At 37.9% G+C, this 14433-nt stretch overlaps 1 protein-coding gene across 2 annotated transcripts in view; it reads right to left on the bottom strand.

The window, feature by feature from the left end:
* Positions 1-2832: 2832 nt before the first annotated feature.
* The window catches only part of LOC103702566 (serine carboxypeptidase II-3-like), a 30760-nt gene continuing 19159 nt past the window's right edge, over positions 2833-14433 (bottom strand). Inside the window, exons 1-8 of one of the 2 annotated variants that reach the window (XM_008801987.4) lie at positions 8682-9257; positions 8485-8592; positions 8115-8377; positions 7746-8006; positions 7547-7665; positions 4464-4556; positions 4254-4359; positions 2833-3242 (exon numbers count right to left, since the gene is read on the bottom strand). In XM_008801987.4, the coding sequence (XP_008800209.2) occupies positions 3099-3242; positions 4254-4359; positions 4464-4556; positions 7547-7665; positions 7746-8006; positions 8115-8377; positions 8485-8592; positions 8682-9084 (1497 nt within the window). In that variant the 5' untranslated portion in view covers positions 9085-9257 and the 3' untranslated portion in view covers positions 2833-3098. Of the gene's footprint in view, positions 3243-4253; positions 4360-4463; positions 4557-7546; positions 7666-7745; positions 8007-8114; positions 8378-8484; positions 8593-8681; positions 9258-14433 lie in introns of those variants that run through there. The other variant, XM_039115879.1, reaches the window with a different exon arrangement.

Raw genomic sequence — 14433 nt, 5'->3', positions numbered from 1 at the left:
ATTACCTTCTTTCTGAGGCCCGAAGTCCCGGGCTTCTGCCCCTCAAAAGGAGACGTCTCCTTCCGAGTCACCGTAAACATCACCATTTTCTCCTTCTTTCTGTCGAGATTGCGATCAAGATCGACAGAGCGGGCGAGAGGTGGGGAAAGAAAGGAAAGATAGACACGGGAGCAACGACGGAGGACGTGTGGTGACGAGAAGCGAGCACGGATTTAAAGATCCAGAACATCTAGAATTTAAAGATCGAAGCAAGAGAAGAAGATCCCAAACCTGGCCTTGTCCCTGTCCTTGCCGGCTCCAAACTTCAAACGCCGCGTGATGCCTATCTGCGGCGGAGGAGGCGGGAGATATCCACAGAGAGGAGGCCAACGGAGAGGGGGAGGAGGGGAAGGAGATGCGGCGGAGGAACGCGATTTGGGGTCGCTCGAAGGAGGGGAATGGCTGAGATCGGCGGAGGGAGGGGGGAGTCGGTCGGCGTGAGCTAGCTAGGGATAAGGGATTTAAGGCTGCGGAGGGAGAGGGTCGATCGGGTTTTGTCGTGGGAGATATGAAGTCCGACGACGCTTATAAGCGTCGTCGCATTTCCCCCTTATGCCGACGCTTATAAGCGTCGGTGATTCCATAAAAAGCATCGGCGGAAGATTTTTTACCGACGCTTTCTCAAAGCGTCGGCATTTACTGTTGCAAGAAAAAAAATTGCCGACGCTTTTATCTAGCGTCGGCAATTTAGAGTCGGCAAACGCCTTTTTTGCTGTAGTGGTTTTAATATCTTCCTGGTATTCACTTCAAGGGGGGACAAATCCAATACTTCTTTTTTCTTATCAACCATATTGATATCATGAATCAACCTCTCTTTATTCTCTTTGATGGCATTCATCCTGACTTCTGATCATTTTTTAAGAGAGACATGGAGCTTTCGGAGATTTTCAAGCTGCATGACTGTAGTATTTTGACACCCTCAAATTTCCTACTAAGAACCAATCATAGTATTGTCCAACCCTTTTTCGTTCATCTGCCAAGTGTCAAATTTAATGATTCGTAGATGCATGAATTTGATATCACAATTAAGCACAATCAGAACATGATCTAAGATTCCGCCAATTTGCCAAGGTCCTTTGAAGATGATAGCAATATTAATTTTCTACTACAAACTATCCCCATAGAGTTACACAGATGCAATAACATCTATTGTAGTCGAGTTAATAGTTTAATCTTCAAATGTGCATTTGACCATGCTTTATGGTATTTTGCAATGCAAGCCATGTCTATCCAGGAGACCTATCCTTTAATTTTGTAAAAAAAGAAAAACAAAGCTGGTCGTGTATATTCTAGTTGTGTGTTGTTTGAAGGATTCTCTCGAGTAATGACAAGAGCTTGGCAGGAAGGAGCTATGTATGATATAAATCCTTTTGCTCCCAATCCCTTCTTCATGAAAATCACCTAGTGCCCATTTCATCTCCAACCTAGACCTTCCCACTCCCATCATAGATCCCTCAAATAAATACTATAGATACGGAAGAGGAAGGAACTTGAACTGTGTGAGGAAGTTTGCTTTAAGATCAATGGACTTTATTTTATTTTTAAATTTAATCTATTTTATTTCATTTGGGACTAATAGAGACTAGAGAAGAAGAGCAGATCCTATTTTCAAATCTAGGATATACTCCCCAAGGTAAAGTATCTTTCATTCCATCCTCTATAAGATCTCGTCCTTAAAAATGGCTGAGAACAAGCCAAAGACCAAACCATCTCTTGCACTCATGGATGATATGATTCCAATAAGGCATCATCTTTTAGTTGTCCTCGTCGATTATTAGATTGTTGAGCTAAGTAAGAATTTCTCTCCCGCAAGCTTGGTTATATTATATGACATCAAAATAGATCCGAGAGCCCCTGGTCGCCTCTCTAAGCCACCGTGGAAATGATCCGAGGCCATCTATTGGTATTAACAGAATTAACCAATTTTCAAATGAAATCCTTCACCACATTCCGTCACCCTTCCCCACTGATGAGGCCATTAGAATGAGCATATTGTCAAAAAGATGGAGACATCTCTAGACTTCTGTCCACACCCTCTCTAGTTCAATGCTTTCCACTTCAGAGGCATAGGGGCCTCGTATCAATAAAAGGGAGTCATGGGAGATGGGATTACATCAAGTTAGAGAGAGGAGGGGAGGGGGGGTTCAAAGTGAGAGGGTAACTGGATGATATTTGTAACGAGTAAATTTTCTACTATAACCATTGAAAACAAATGGCTAAGATGAATCCTATCTTTTCAAAAATAAAGAAAATAAGCACCGTAGCAATACCCAATTATTTAATACCTAGTTGATTGAAAGACAAAATTGTCTACATTATTTTTCGTGCATGTGGCATGCTAGTTGTGCCCATGTCTCAACTGCAAAGCCTCAAACCTCTTGCCCTCATGGATTTCTGTATTATTCACAAGCTTTATAAATACTTGATATATTTGATACACATTCGTGAATGAACAAAGTGTTTGTTGAACAATTCAGCTCACTAATAATGAGAGGGCAAAGAGATCATATTATAGTTCCTATAAAGGGAAGGAAGATGTAAGAAGAGGAGAAAGTGAGGGAGGCAATTGATGGCCACTTATGAGTCCAAAAGCCTTGATTCAATTTTTCTTGCCATGTAAAAAAAAAAAAATTTAAAGAAAATCTCTAATGGCATAAATTAAATTCTTTGACTTTGGCTTCACAATCTATTCAAGTAGGCCTAACATAATTTTAGAATTTTGATACATGTATCACTAAATTCACACACACACACATACATAGAAAGCAGGAAAAATTTTGATTCAATGTACTCAAATATAGAAATATGAAGGGCCTTCGATTAACCATTTTTTCCAAATGAATGCATTAATTAATGGTTCCACATTTTTGTTTGTACTTGATAATAGAACTTTCATTTGTTCAAGAGAGAGAGACAACTAGATCACTGCATGCTTTTAGTATTAATAGATAAATAGCTAAAGATATAACTGAATTTGTGGTTGAAATACTTGAGACCAAGAAACTAAGTCCCCTTCCATCTATATCCAAAAAAATGGATAAATTTAAATTAAACTAGTTTCAAGAAGGAAGCGGCTTTCTATCAAGGAAAAACTTGGCAAGAACAAGTGCTCGAAGTGCTTGATAGCTCGGAACCTCATGTCCTGCTCCTCTAACAGTGGCAAATGTTAAGTTACCATCATAAACAACACTATATCCACCAACCTGTTTGTAATATTTTTGTTTAAAAAAGAAAGACAGAGAGAAGTTAGTAAAGTTTTCCAAAAGCAGTTTAAATATTGAATGAATATTGAATTCCATGAAAAGAATTGAGGTCTACATTTAGTTTCAGAGTTTTCAGTGACATTTGTATAGGATCTTCTTAATTAACAATTGAATTATGTGATATTTTTTGAAGAGAAGATACAAGATTAAATGATTCCAAAATTCATTATAAGCACATGTTAATTCTATAACAACAAATATAAAATAGTAGGACCAAAGTCATTAGACTTAAGATGGACATGGAGAAATTTGACACAGGGAGAAAAGAAATGATGTGGTTTAGCTATTGCTTAATAGGCCTCTCATAAACTAGAAAAACTAGATTTATTCTATGAGGCTTTAAAATTATTTTTCTTAATAGAATTATCAATCATTGACTTTGTCCTCAATAGATAAATCCATCTGTTTTTATCAAAATTTCTTTCTTAGATTCTATAATAGAGCCATCATCCTAAGTTTTGAAGAATATCGAGAATGTTTGTTGGAATATCTAAATTTTTTTATTTCTAAATGAAACACTAAAAAATGTTCAAGGGTTATTAAATATTTATAACTTCATAATTAGAACAAGAAGAAAATTAGATAGTAGATTTTAAATTACAATATAGAGAGAATGAAGAGGAGGTGCCAAGATGTTATATTCCTCTTTAAGATAACAAATTAAAAAAATAGTGAAAGAATGAAATGACATTGCGTTTGAAGAGGACTTTTGGAGGATATACAACTAAAAAATAAGGTTGTCAATTACAAAAATTTATGTTAGTTGTGATTCCACATATAATATTTAAGTTTTACGATGAGAATCATGGTATGACAATGCATACATAATATTGCTTTAATCACTTCTTTTCTTCCTTTTTCTTTGAAAATTACATGTGTTTCTATATATATGTAAAATGCTGAGGAATAATGTTGATTTAATAGACGACCCATATAAGATAAAAGATTTACCTCATTTTCGATGAGCCATGATTTCCATTGAGTTTTCACAGGAAGATTTAGTTGATTGAGAGAATATCTCGATGAAGTGACAGGAACCCTTCCATCAACATCTCCACTATATTTGAATATAGAAACTTATTTACAATAATTATGTAATTATCATTATTATTTCAAAAAATATTTTAAAATGTTAGAATATACTAACAACTTCAATATTACCTATATACCAAAACCCGTACATCATTAGCCATGCATTCCTTGATAAGTGGTAAGACCGTATAAGGCCTATCTGTCCATTGTGTTATCACTTGGCTGCACCATAACTTGATGGGTTAAAAAGCATTAAATGATGTGATCTTAAAACTTCAAAAAAAAAAAGAAACTTAAAAGGTAAGTATCACCCTCATGTCCATAACTCTACACAAATGATAACTTGTAATTAAACTAAACTTGGGTGACAATTGAAAAAAATATCAAAATTTTTTAACAAATATTAACTGCTACATGTATGCCCATATAAAAACTGTGTTATTATAAGAAAGTTCAACAATAACTTGCAATTGTAATAAAATGAAATACTCCTTCTATTATGACCCTCAAGCAAAATAATGCACATACTTCATTTTTATATTATGCATCATTGATAAATTTTTCTTTGACCTAGTAACTACTTGTTAGTAAAACTTTTCCCCATGTAACTATATATATACTTTTACTAGAACATAAAGCCATTATACATAAATGAGGAAATGTAGTCCTTGGCAAGTAATGTCAATTCTAACTGTGATTCTAGGTTTCATAACATGCCATTGAATTATTCCTACCTTCTCAGAAACCAATTTATTTTAGATTGTGGAACAAATGAACTATAGTCAAAATAACCTCCTTTATATATCTTCCGATCTTAGTCATCAATAAAATGAGATGTCAAGCACATGAAGTTTATGCTTATTTTTTCCTAAAAGGGGAAAGAGGTGAAGGTATAGGTATAGGTTGCACTTGCGGTGGCAATATTACCAACGTTAACGTTGGCTCATGAAGTTCATTTCATCATGTTCTCCTAAACTTTTAAAACGATAATTAGTGCAAATATGTGATGTTTGAAAACCAACTAAAGGGGAAAATGAGTTGGTAAGTGCACAAATAATATTTGGGAAGAGAACTCCTATGGATATGAAGAAGGTGGTAGGTCTCATTGTCTTTTTTTGAATGGAAGGTGGTAGGTCTCATTGTCGAAAGGGCCTTTATATGTTTAATCATCGAGACAATAATGGATCGATGCCCAATCTTTAAGAAATAATAAAGAGAGTATACGAGACGTCACGGTAGGGACTTAACTTAGAGCAGAGAAGTGCATCACGTTAAAAAATTGAACTTTATGAAGCTATTGGACACCGGTTTGTTGTTTTCTTTTCCTCCACCGTTGAAGGATACCATTCCACACAATCATAGATACAGAACTTTTGACAAGCGTGGAACCCAGCTCCACCAAGGATTGTAGACAAGAAGGCCTACCAACTTTGACACGGTTCGTGCTGGTATATAGAAATTTAGAAACTTGGCTTTCTTGATATTCTTGCATTGATGACTTAGATGAAGCAACTAGTGATTGCTATGAAACTAATTAACTATTAATTAAGTTAAACTTCTATAATATAAAATTAAAATGGACAGAACCTTGATTGTCATAATTGTAAGGATATTATTTAAGCTAGAATGCACGTACAAGTTCTAATAACAATTATATAAGAAATCATGAGAAATGGTTTAGTAACTTATTGATGTAACTCAAGAGTCACTCAGCTGGTGTGTTGAATTCTTATTGCTCCCTTTGAATTGGCATTATGTAACTTATTCTGTGTGATGAAGCAAATGAACAGTGCAAAATAGTTGAATGACTTTTTTTTTTTTTTGGAGTGATTTTACTGAGTTACCATAGCATTGCACAAACCAAATCAGAAAAACTAATCCCTAGTGTTATTGTGGGAAATGAACTAGTTTAATCAATTTTCTTTGTTGGGTCAAGGCATAGAAGATAATCAATTAATTATCTGAGCTCTAAAACACCGGTCCATACTCCATGATACACAAGTAGTAGCTTAATCAATTTTAATCATTGACATAGAAGATAATAAAACCAATGACATGACCAGGAATTCAATGAATTAATTTTTTTTTAAATTGGAAATATTCCACAAGTCAGTTCATTATCTAAGCCCTAAAACACCGTCCATACTCCATAATACACTTTCCGAGTTTCAAAGGCCAGGCCGAAGTAGACTGAAAACCTCCATTAAACTTGATTTTTGCTGGCCGGCAATTCTACGAGATGGCATTGCTTATTCAGAAGAAAAGGCAGGAATGATTAATGTTGAGTGGTTCAAAGACACATGCCCCACAAATGTCACAATGTTGATTGCTTTGCAACCAAAGATATATATCAAGCAAAAGCAAGTGGTTGACAAGTCATATGGCCTTGCAAGACTTGCAGAAGAAGAAAATTCAACCACTCTTTTAGTTACATCATTCTCGCATTGGCATGTGCTTATCACCTACTCACCTACAAGCTTGGATGGATTAGCTAGCGAGAATGGGGACACAAGATGACCCCAAAAGTCTTGTGTAGATTCCATTAGCAAGTGTTGATTGGGCCGGGACAGTGGTATATATCTGTCATATATTTCATGGAACTTGGCCGGCTGGCTTCATGCGCTCTCTTGTCTCGAACCAAAGGATTAATGTATAACCGGTGAGGACAAGAGGAATCTCCACCTAGATCCGCACTCACTGTTTCTTTCCTTCTGTCATCTCCCATTTCAATCTACTGTGAGTTTGTGACATAGGATTGTTTACAAAATAGGAAATTGATATACACCACTTGAGCTAAGGAGGAGCAATAAATCCATTGGATGGCCTGCGTCAACCACATTAGAACATGAGTGGAGGCACCATGATTTGTGGTGGGGCTATTTGGATCAGCTCCCCTTAGCCATATATATATAGCTACATGCAACGCGAGCTATTGGATTTGTGTGTCATTTGACCACCCTATGGGCTATGGACACGTCCCATTTGCTTCCCTCAGCATGATGTGGCAATTACGTAGGGCGGCTACAATCAAAACAACCTATAGTACAAGACCTAGGCCTCATACTTGGTGATAATGGTCCACTCCTTTTGAGTTGCAATGGCAACTTTAGGCACACCCAATTAAACTATATTTTAATCTAATAAGGATCTTAATTGAATATTATTCCTGTCAATGAACACATTAATTTGGACAAGGTGGAATGGGGGCATACCTGCAACCAGACCAAGTGTAGTTGAGTTTGGTGACATTGGCATGAAGAGCTTCTTGTACTTCAGCAGTGTTGAGATATGCACTCACGTAGTCATCAGTGCATGGGTCGAAATTTTTAATCTGGATCATTCACAACGTAGAAGTCCCTCAACAAACCTTGACTGGTAAATTTAAGAATATGAGAAGAAGTGGCAACAAACCGAGTATCTCTTAGGAGAAGGAGTGATGCCGGGGGAAGTGCAGAGGGGAGCATAGATGTTGTAGACATCGATCGTTCCGATTGACTGAGAGGCAACGTCCATCGCCTGTTGGCATTGCTGTGGCTGGCTACTGGCATTGGGTGAGAAGTTGCAGTAGTTGTGGATTCCATTAATGGCCTCATCTGAGATCAGTGCATGAGTCCAGAAATAGTCAAACATCCCCTCGTTGTCCGTTTCGTCGTTGATCACTCCATTGCCAATCTAGGATTGTCCAATCTCAATTTCAGTAAGTGCAACAAGATTAATAGAACATGATCAGACTCCCTTCATATTAAGACACGACAAGAAGCTATAATTGAAGCTGGATACCATGATGCCTCTAAGGTTGATGATTGAGTTCTTGTGTTGGAGTATGGTATGAGCGAGCTGGGGGACATAGTGGCCCCCATAGCTCTCCCCTGCTATATAGAAATCCCTTCCTTTGTATTCTGGGAATCTCTCCATCCAGTTCACAAGAAACACGTAGGCATCCTTGGCTGTCTTGCTGTCCCCGCTATTGCCGTAGTCGGAGGTGGTGTTGGAGTAGGAGAAGCCAACACCAGCTGGGCTCTCCAAGAACAGCACATTAGCCACTGCAACACCCAAACAATATATCACGAACCATGTGAGTTATTACGGCAAAAGATAGCGAAGGTAAACAAAACTAAATCTGAATCCTTAAAAAACAAACAAAAAAGACCTCTATTCCATGCATATGGATTTCTGAAGAGCGTCTTGCCGTCGCTCATGACGCGAAAGGGTCCTAGCTCCTCCATCGCTCCGTATCCGAGTGACGAGCAACCCGGCCCTGATAACATCAAAAGAAAGAAGACGATTAGATATTCCTATCATGCAAGGTTGTTCATAAATGATTCAACTGATCTTTTGGCTATTCACCTCCATTGAGCCAGAGAACCAGCGGCCTGGAAGAAGGATCCGCAGATGCAGCCTCGGCGAAGTAGTAGAAGAGGGCTCTGCCGGCTTCCATGTCAACCGTGACGTAGCCTCCATACTGATCAAAATCCACGCCTTCAGGCTGGCCAGGCAACTTGATGATCTTGTCACTCTCCTTCAACCCCTGCTGGGGATAAGTTTTCGACGACAGATCGGAGAAAAGAGTGGTGGCATAAGGAGAAGCATTGGCAGCTGCTGATGTTCTCTTTAACTTGAAGGCATCGAAGTAGAGCTTGTTGAGGGCATCTCCCTGCCTTGTTGCTGGGCCTCGGCCTCCCATAGCATCACCTGTCGCTATACTGGCTAAGAAGCACAGCAACAAGCACAAGAACATTCTCCCCATCATCCTTCTTCTCTCACTCTCGGTTCCTTGTTTCTCTTTGGATTTCGATCGTCTACGTATAGTCTATTAGCTTTCTTCACATTCAACCATCACTGAGTAAAGTTTTGAGTCTTCGAACGTTTACAAGCCCCCAAGCAGGTTATGTATATATAATTCAAAACTTTTGTGTGGTCCATGCGTGTCGTCCTAGTAGTCAAAAAAAAAAAAAAAAAAAGAAGAATAGATATTGAATCGCATGTACCACAAGTTCTTCTGGAAGTCTTTTGTCTTTAAACTGGTGGTGCAGGTTTTCAATCCCGTGTATCACAAGTTCTCAACAACGTGGCCACTTACGAGTTTGCCCGAGAAAATGCGCAGGCAGGCGGGTGGAACCCACGGATGGGGCTGTTAAAATATTAATTTATATTTGATTGTGCCAAATTTTGTTGATCTTACTAAATTTCGTCTTGATTGATTTATGATTGATTATACTAAATTTAGTCGATCTTACCAAATTTCGTCAGCATCCTAATTCTATATAAAAACTGTTCGTATACATTATATTAGATAAGTGAAATATAATTCTCTTTTTTTTCTCTAGCCATTGATCACGTAACTTGCTGCCGTCCTCTCTTCCGCCGTTCTGTTCTGTGGTCGTTGTCGCTCATAGATTCTCTGTTTTTTCTGCCTCGTCTGGAGGGGGATGTAGCTCGGGCTCCAACCTCGGTGGCTTTCAAAGCCCTCCTTCTCATTGAGATTTAGGGGTGCAAATGGGTCGGGTCGGGTCGGGTCCTGGGTGATCTCGATCCGATCCGGTTTTTTGTTCGGGTCCTAATTTTGGATCCAGACCTGACCCGGTTGAAGATCGGGTCGGGTTTGAGTTGGGTTTGGATCGGATCGGGTTTGGATCCGAATCGGATCCAATTTTTTTGTATTTTTGGAAAAGAATTTAGGCAAATCTAATTTGGTCATATCATAATTATGAGGTGCTGGGTGACCCATGACTTGAAAGACTTGCAATTGAGCTCCAGCCAGAACAGATGACCCCGACTTACTAACTAAGTCGGTCTACAAGCCAAAATTCATATCACACTACTTTTTGTCCATGTGACTGATTGGACGGAACTTGGTGTCTCCCAGCTCCCCTCTCACCAAAAAAATCCCAGACCTTCTTCCAAAATCCAATTCCATTGCAGAAAACTGGCACATGACCCATATTCAGTTCGGTGCTCCCTCACTTCCTCCCTGTAAAAGTTAAAAAAAAAACAGAAACAAAAAAACCGAAGAAAAAAAAAAAGAAAAGCCAGCTACCGAGACACGACCCAGAGGTATCAACAGTATAATAGACCGAGAGAGAATCCTGACAGATCAATAGTGCCACGACCCATAAAAAAAAAGAAAAAAAAATTCTCTTTTGCTTTTTTCCTCTCTCTTTTTCTCTCTTCGGATCCATTTGGATCGAATCGGATCCGTTCGGTAAACCCAGATCCGATCCAGAAAATGATTCGGGTCCAATTTTAGGATCCGATCCGGACCCGCGGATCCTAAAATTCGGGGTCGGATCAGGTCTACGTGAGTCGGGCCGGGTCGGGTCTCGGGTCAACCCGACCCATTTGCAGCTATTCTTTCTTTTTTCTTGTTTTTTTCTTTAATTATTTTTTGTATTATTTTTTTTCACTCTAAATAAAAAAAAATGTTGGGCTGTCGTGGGTGCTTTCACTCTCTATTAAACTTCTCGTATTCAACTTTTTGTCGTATTCCGAGCCTTCCATTAAATTTTTTTGACCCGTTCACTCTCTCTCTTCCATTAAATTGTCCTTTCTATATTAAAACTATACAAAACTCTCCTCTCTCTCACGAACTCTTTCATCCTCTTTATATTAAAACCATCTGTTCGCTTCCTTACCAGCCCTTTACTTAGCCGGAATCCATCTCCTCCTCTCCTCTTCATGCTCCTTCCTTTTCCTCAAGAAAGACGAGTGGTAACCCAGCAGCAACGCATCAAACCATATCATTACAAGTTTGACGGATAAACTTGGCAGGCACAGTCTCGCTCCAAACTCCAGCAGTAACGTGCCAAACCGTACCGTCAGAAACTTAGCGGATAAACTTGGTAGGCACAGTCTCGCGCTAAACCCCAACAGCAACGCATCAAACCATACCGTCTGAAGCTTGGTGGATAAACTTGGCAGGCGCGGTCTCGCTCCAAATTTCAGCAAAAGGGCATCAAATCGTACCGTCAGAAGTTTGGTGGATAAACTTAGTAGGCGCAGTTTTGCTCCAAACCCCAGCAGCAGCGCATCAAACCACACCATCAGAAGCTTAGCGAAGATAAACTTGGCAGGCCCGGTCTCACTCCAAACTCCAGCAGCTTCTACTCCTACTCTTGATCTAGTACATTTGTGATTTAGCTTTCATAGCTAAGCAGCTTGCAGACGTCTTCACCAAAGCTCATCTTCCTGGCATCTTTCAATATCTTGTTTCCAAACTCAAGTAGTTGGTGTCTACTTTACCACCTTGAGTTTGAAGGAGGATGTTAAAATTATGTGATTGGTTAGAATCATGATTGATTTGTGATTGATTGTGCCAAACTTAGTCGGCCTTACCAAATTTCACCTTAATTGATTTATGATTGATTATGCCAAACTTAGTTGGCCTTACAAAATTTTGTCAGCCTCTTAATTCTATATAAAAGCTGTTCATATATATTGTAATAGACAGACAGAAACCCAATTCTCTTATTTTTCTCTTCTTCCCCAAGTATTTCAACAGGGGCAATAAGGAGTGGAGTTTCTTAGGCCCTAGAGTTCCTTATTAGAAGTAGAGGTATGAATTTATGACGTCTCCGTTTCCTCTTCTGAGTCACGTTTCGTTTGGAACCTACTCAAAATTCACTGGCAGACCGAGTCCAGCAGGAGTCAGATCCTAAAAGTAGAGTTTCTATCAGCCTTAACCGTAAATGATGGATATCAGGTGCTGTATGTATCAATCTATGCGGTGTCTATAGCTAACGCGTTAAATATCTATCTGAAATGTATGTTCGCAAGAATGAAACTCGAAGAAGGGAAAGAGAGAAATGGGTTAGGTTTTCTCGAAAATCTTTGAGACCAATTTGATGGGTCTCTCCTCGTCGTTCCATCCGCAAGTTCTCAAAGAGAGAAAGATGGTTGGAAGCAAAGTCACAGAAGAAGAGTGTTCGGCCATCTTGCTAATTAAATTGTATTTTTCGTCAACATGTAACCTTGGGCATGCTGTGTGTTTTTCTTACAGGTACAGTAATCAAAATTAAATAGAAAGACACGGGGTCATACATGATACACCCATTAATAGCAAAATTCTATGCTCTTGATCCCAATACAATTATATTCTTTACAAACTTGTTGGCATATATTGCAATTGTGCTGCTTGAGACGTGGACAGATAATGGATATAGCAAGATAGATGAATTAGAGATGTAGCTTTGGTAGCATCATGAGTTGTTGAATTAAATTGAAAAAGGAATAATGAAATTTTCAAGTGCAAGATAATGGGCAACTTCACTGTTTGGATAAAAATTTAATTTGGGCATATTAACATATGATGAAAATATTAAACCAAAAGAACTTGAAAGTGCTACTGTAGGACTCTTGTACGGTTAGGAAAGTCTAGAAATAACACCACTAGATTTTGTAGTTATCAAAGGAAATAACCCCTATCCCAAGAGAAATGTCTTTGGATCGTAAATGGGTTAATTTGGCTTAAATCATTCACTAAATGAACCATGTTCAGGCCATGGCATGTCTAATCTATTTCAACTCTTTTAATTAATGAGAGACCTTGCATATTTTGTCATTGGATCATGCTCTATGGGATGTGAGGCTGTGTTCCATGTTTGGCGAGATTAAGGCATGCAATAGGATAAGCCTTTCTGTGATGTCGTGGGATTAGATAGTGGGCACATCCTTTATGAGATGTGCCACCATGTCACTTTTGTGGTGAGATTGAGGCTTGTATTAGGACTAGCGTTTCAAGACCTCGCCATGGAGCCGTGTCCTACGAGATGGGATTTGGATGTGTGTTAGAATTTAGCCCTTTTGGGTGAGATCCAAAGTCATTACAGAGCTTTTAAGGCTCACTTTCCACTTCGTCTCCATATAAACGTGATGGGAATAGGGCAGATCCAATTGGAATTGGTAGAGGCCTCGGCACCTCCACGGAGAAAACTTCCTTAGTGTATTTTGGCCCACTGCATCTAATTTTTTGTTTCATTACACAGTAATATTTCAATCGTATTTAGAAAAAAATATTATATATATATATATATATATATATATATATATATATATATATATATATATATATATTATTGTGAAGTCTCTAATCTCATCAAAATCCTAAAATAAATACTATGTCATGTATTTAATCCTATCCAACAATCATAAAAATCTTTACAAAAAACAATGAAATTAAAATCTATTAATATTCATATATGTATTTGAGAGAGAGAGAGAGAGTGAGAGAGAGAATTTGGTTTCGAGGTCATGAGAAGATATAGACCAACATGTTTCTAGAATTTTCTGTTTTAAAATATAGATCTTTTTTATTAATCTTTTTTAAGAATTTATTTATTAGAGTATTTATTACATGTACATGTTTATAGAACTTCTAAGAATTCATATTGATATGCTTATTGCTTCTTTTTTTTTATCGTAATGCTTGTAGGGTGTAATTTTCTCTAATGTTTTGGTTACATAAATTTGATAATTAGTGCTTTCCTATGCTTCATCTGTTGTAACAATTTTTCCCTTTAATATTTTCCAATCATATTAAAGAAGAAAAATAGAAATTTTACACTTTTCATCATAACAAATAAAACAACAACATCTACAATTTCAAGCCTATGAACCTTTACTAATTAAAAAAGAAAAATTGAAACTTACAAATTATATGGATTTAACTTATAATGCATATAATTAGTTCCTTTGATTGCTTTATGGATTAACATGATGCATGAATCAAAATTTTAGTTTTTACTATTAAATTTTTATCATTTTGATATTCTCCAAAGCAAATCTTGGCTCCACCACAGGACGGGAGTCGAAAGCACTTAGACCTGAATACTTAAGAATGTGAGAGATGAGAGAAAAGAAGAAAGTCAATGTAGACAATTGTAGAAGAGATGATGAGGTGCCAACATGCTACAAAGAAGCTAATTTCAAGAGATGTTGCTGATCTCAAAATATATCTTGAGAAAAGTTCTCGTTCTTCATTGCTTCGATCGACTACACAATGAATAAGAGAAGTGCCAGAGCAGGAGGTGAATATTTTTGTGCTTTCCCTTCATATTTTATTATACATTTGTATCACCTTTTGTTCTTTTTGATCTCCAGTGTC

Source organism: Phoenix dactylifera, unplaced genomic scaffold (genome assembly GCF_009389715.1).
Source record: "Phoenix dactylifera cultivar Barhee BC4 unplaced genomic scaffold, palm_55x_up_171113_PBpolish2nd_filt_p 000026F, whole genome shotgun sequence".
NCBI classification, from domain to species: domain Eukaryota; kingdom Viridiplantae; phylum Streptophyta; class Magnoliopsida; order Arecales; family Arecaceae; genus Phoenix; species Phoenix dactylifera.
Note: the sequence above shows the minus strand (reverse complement) of the source record. Positions and strands in the feature narration are given on the sequence as shown.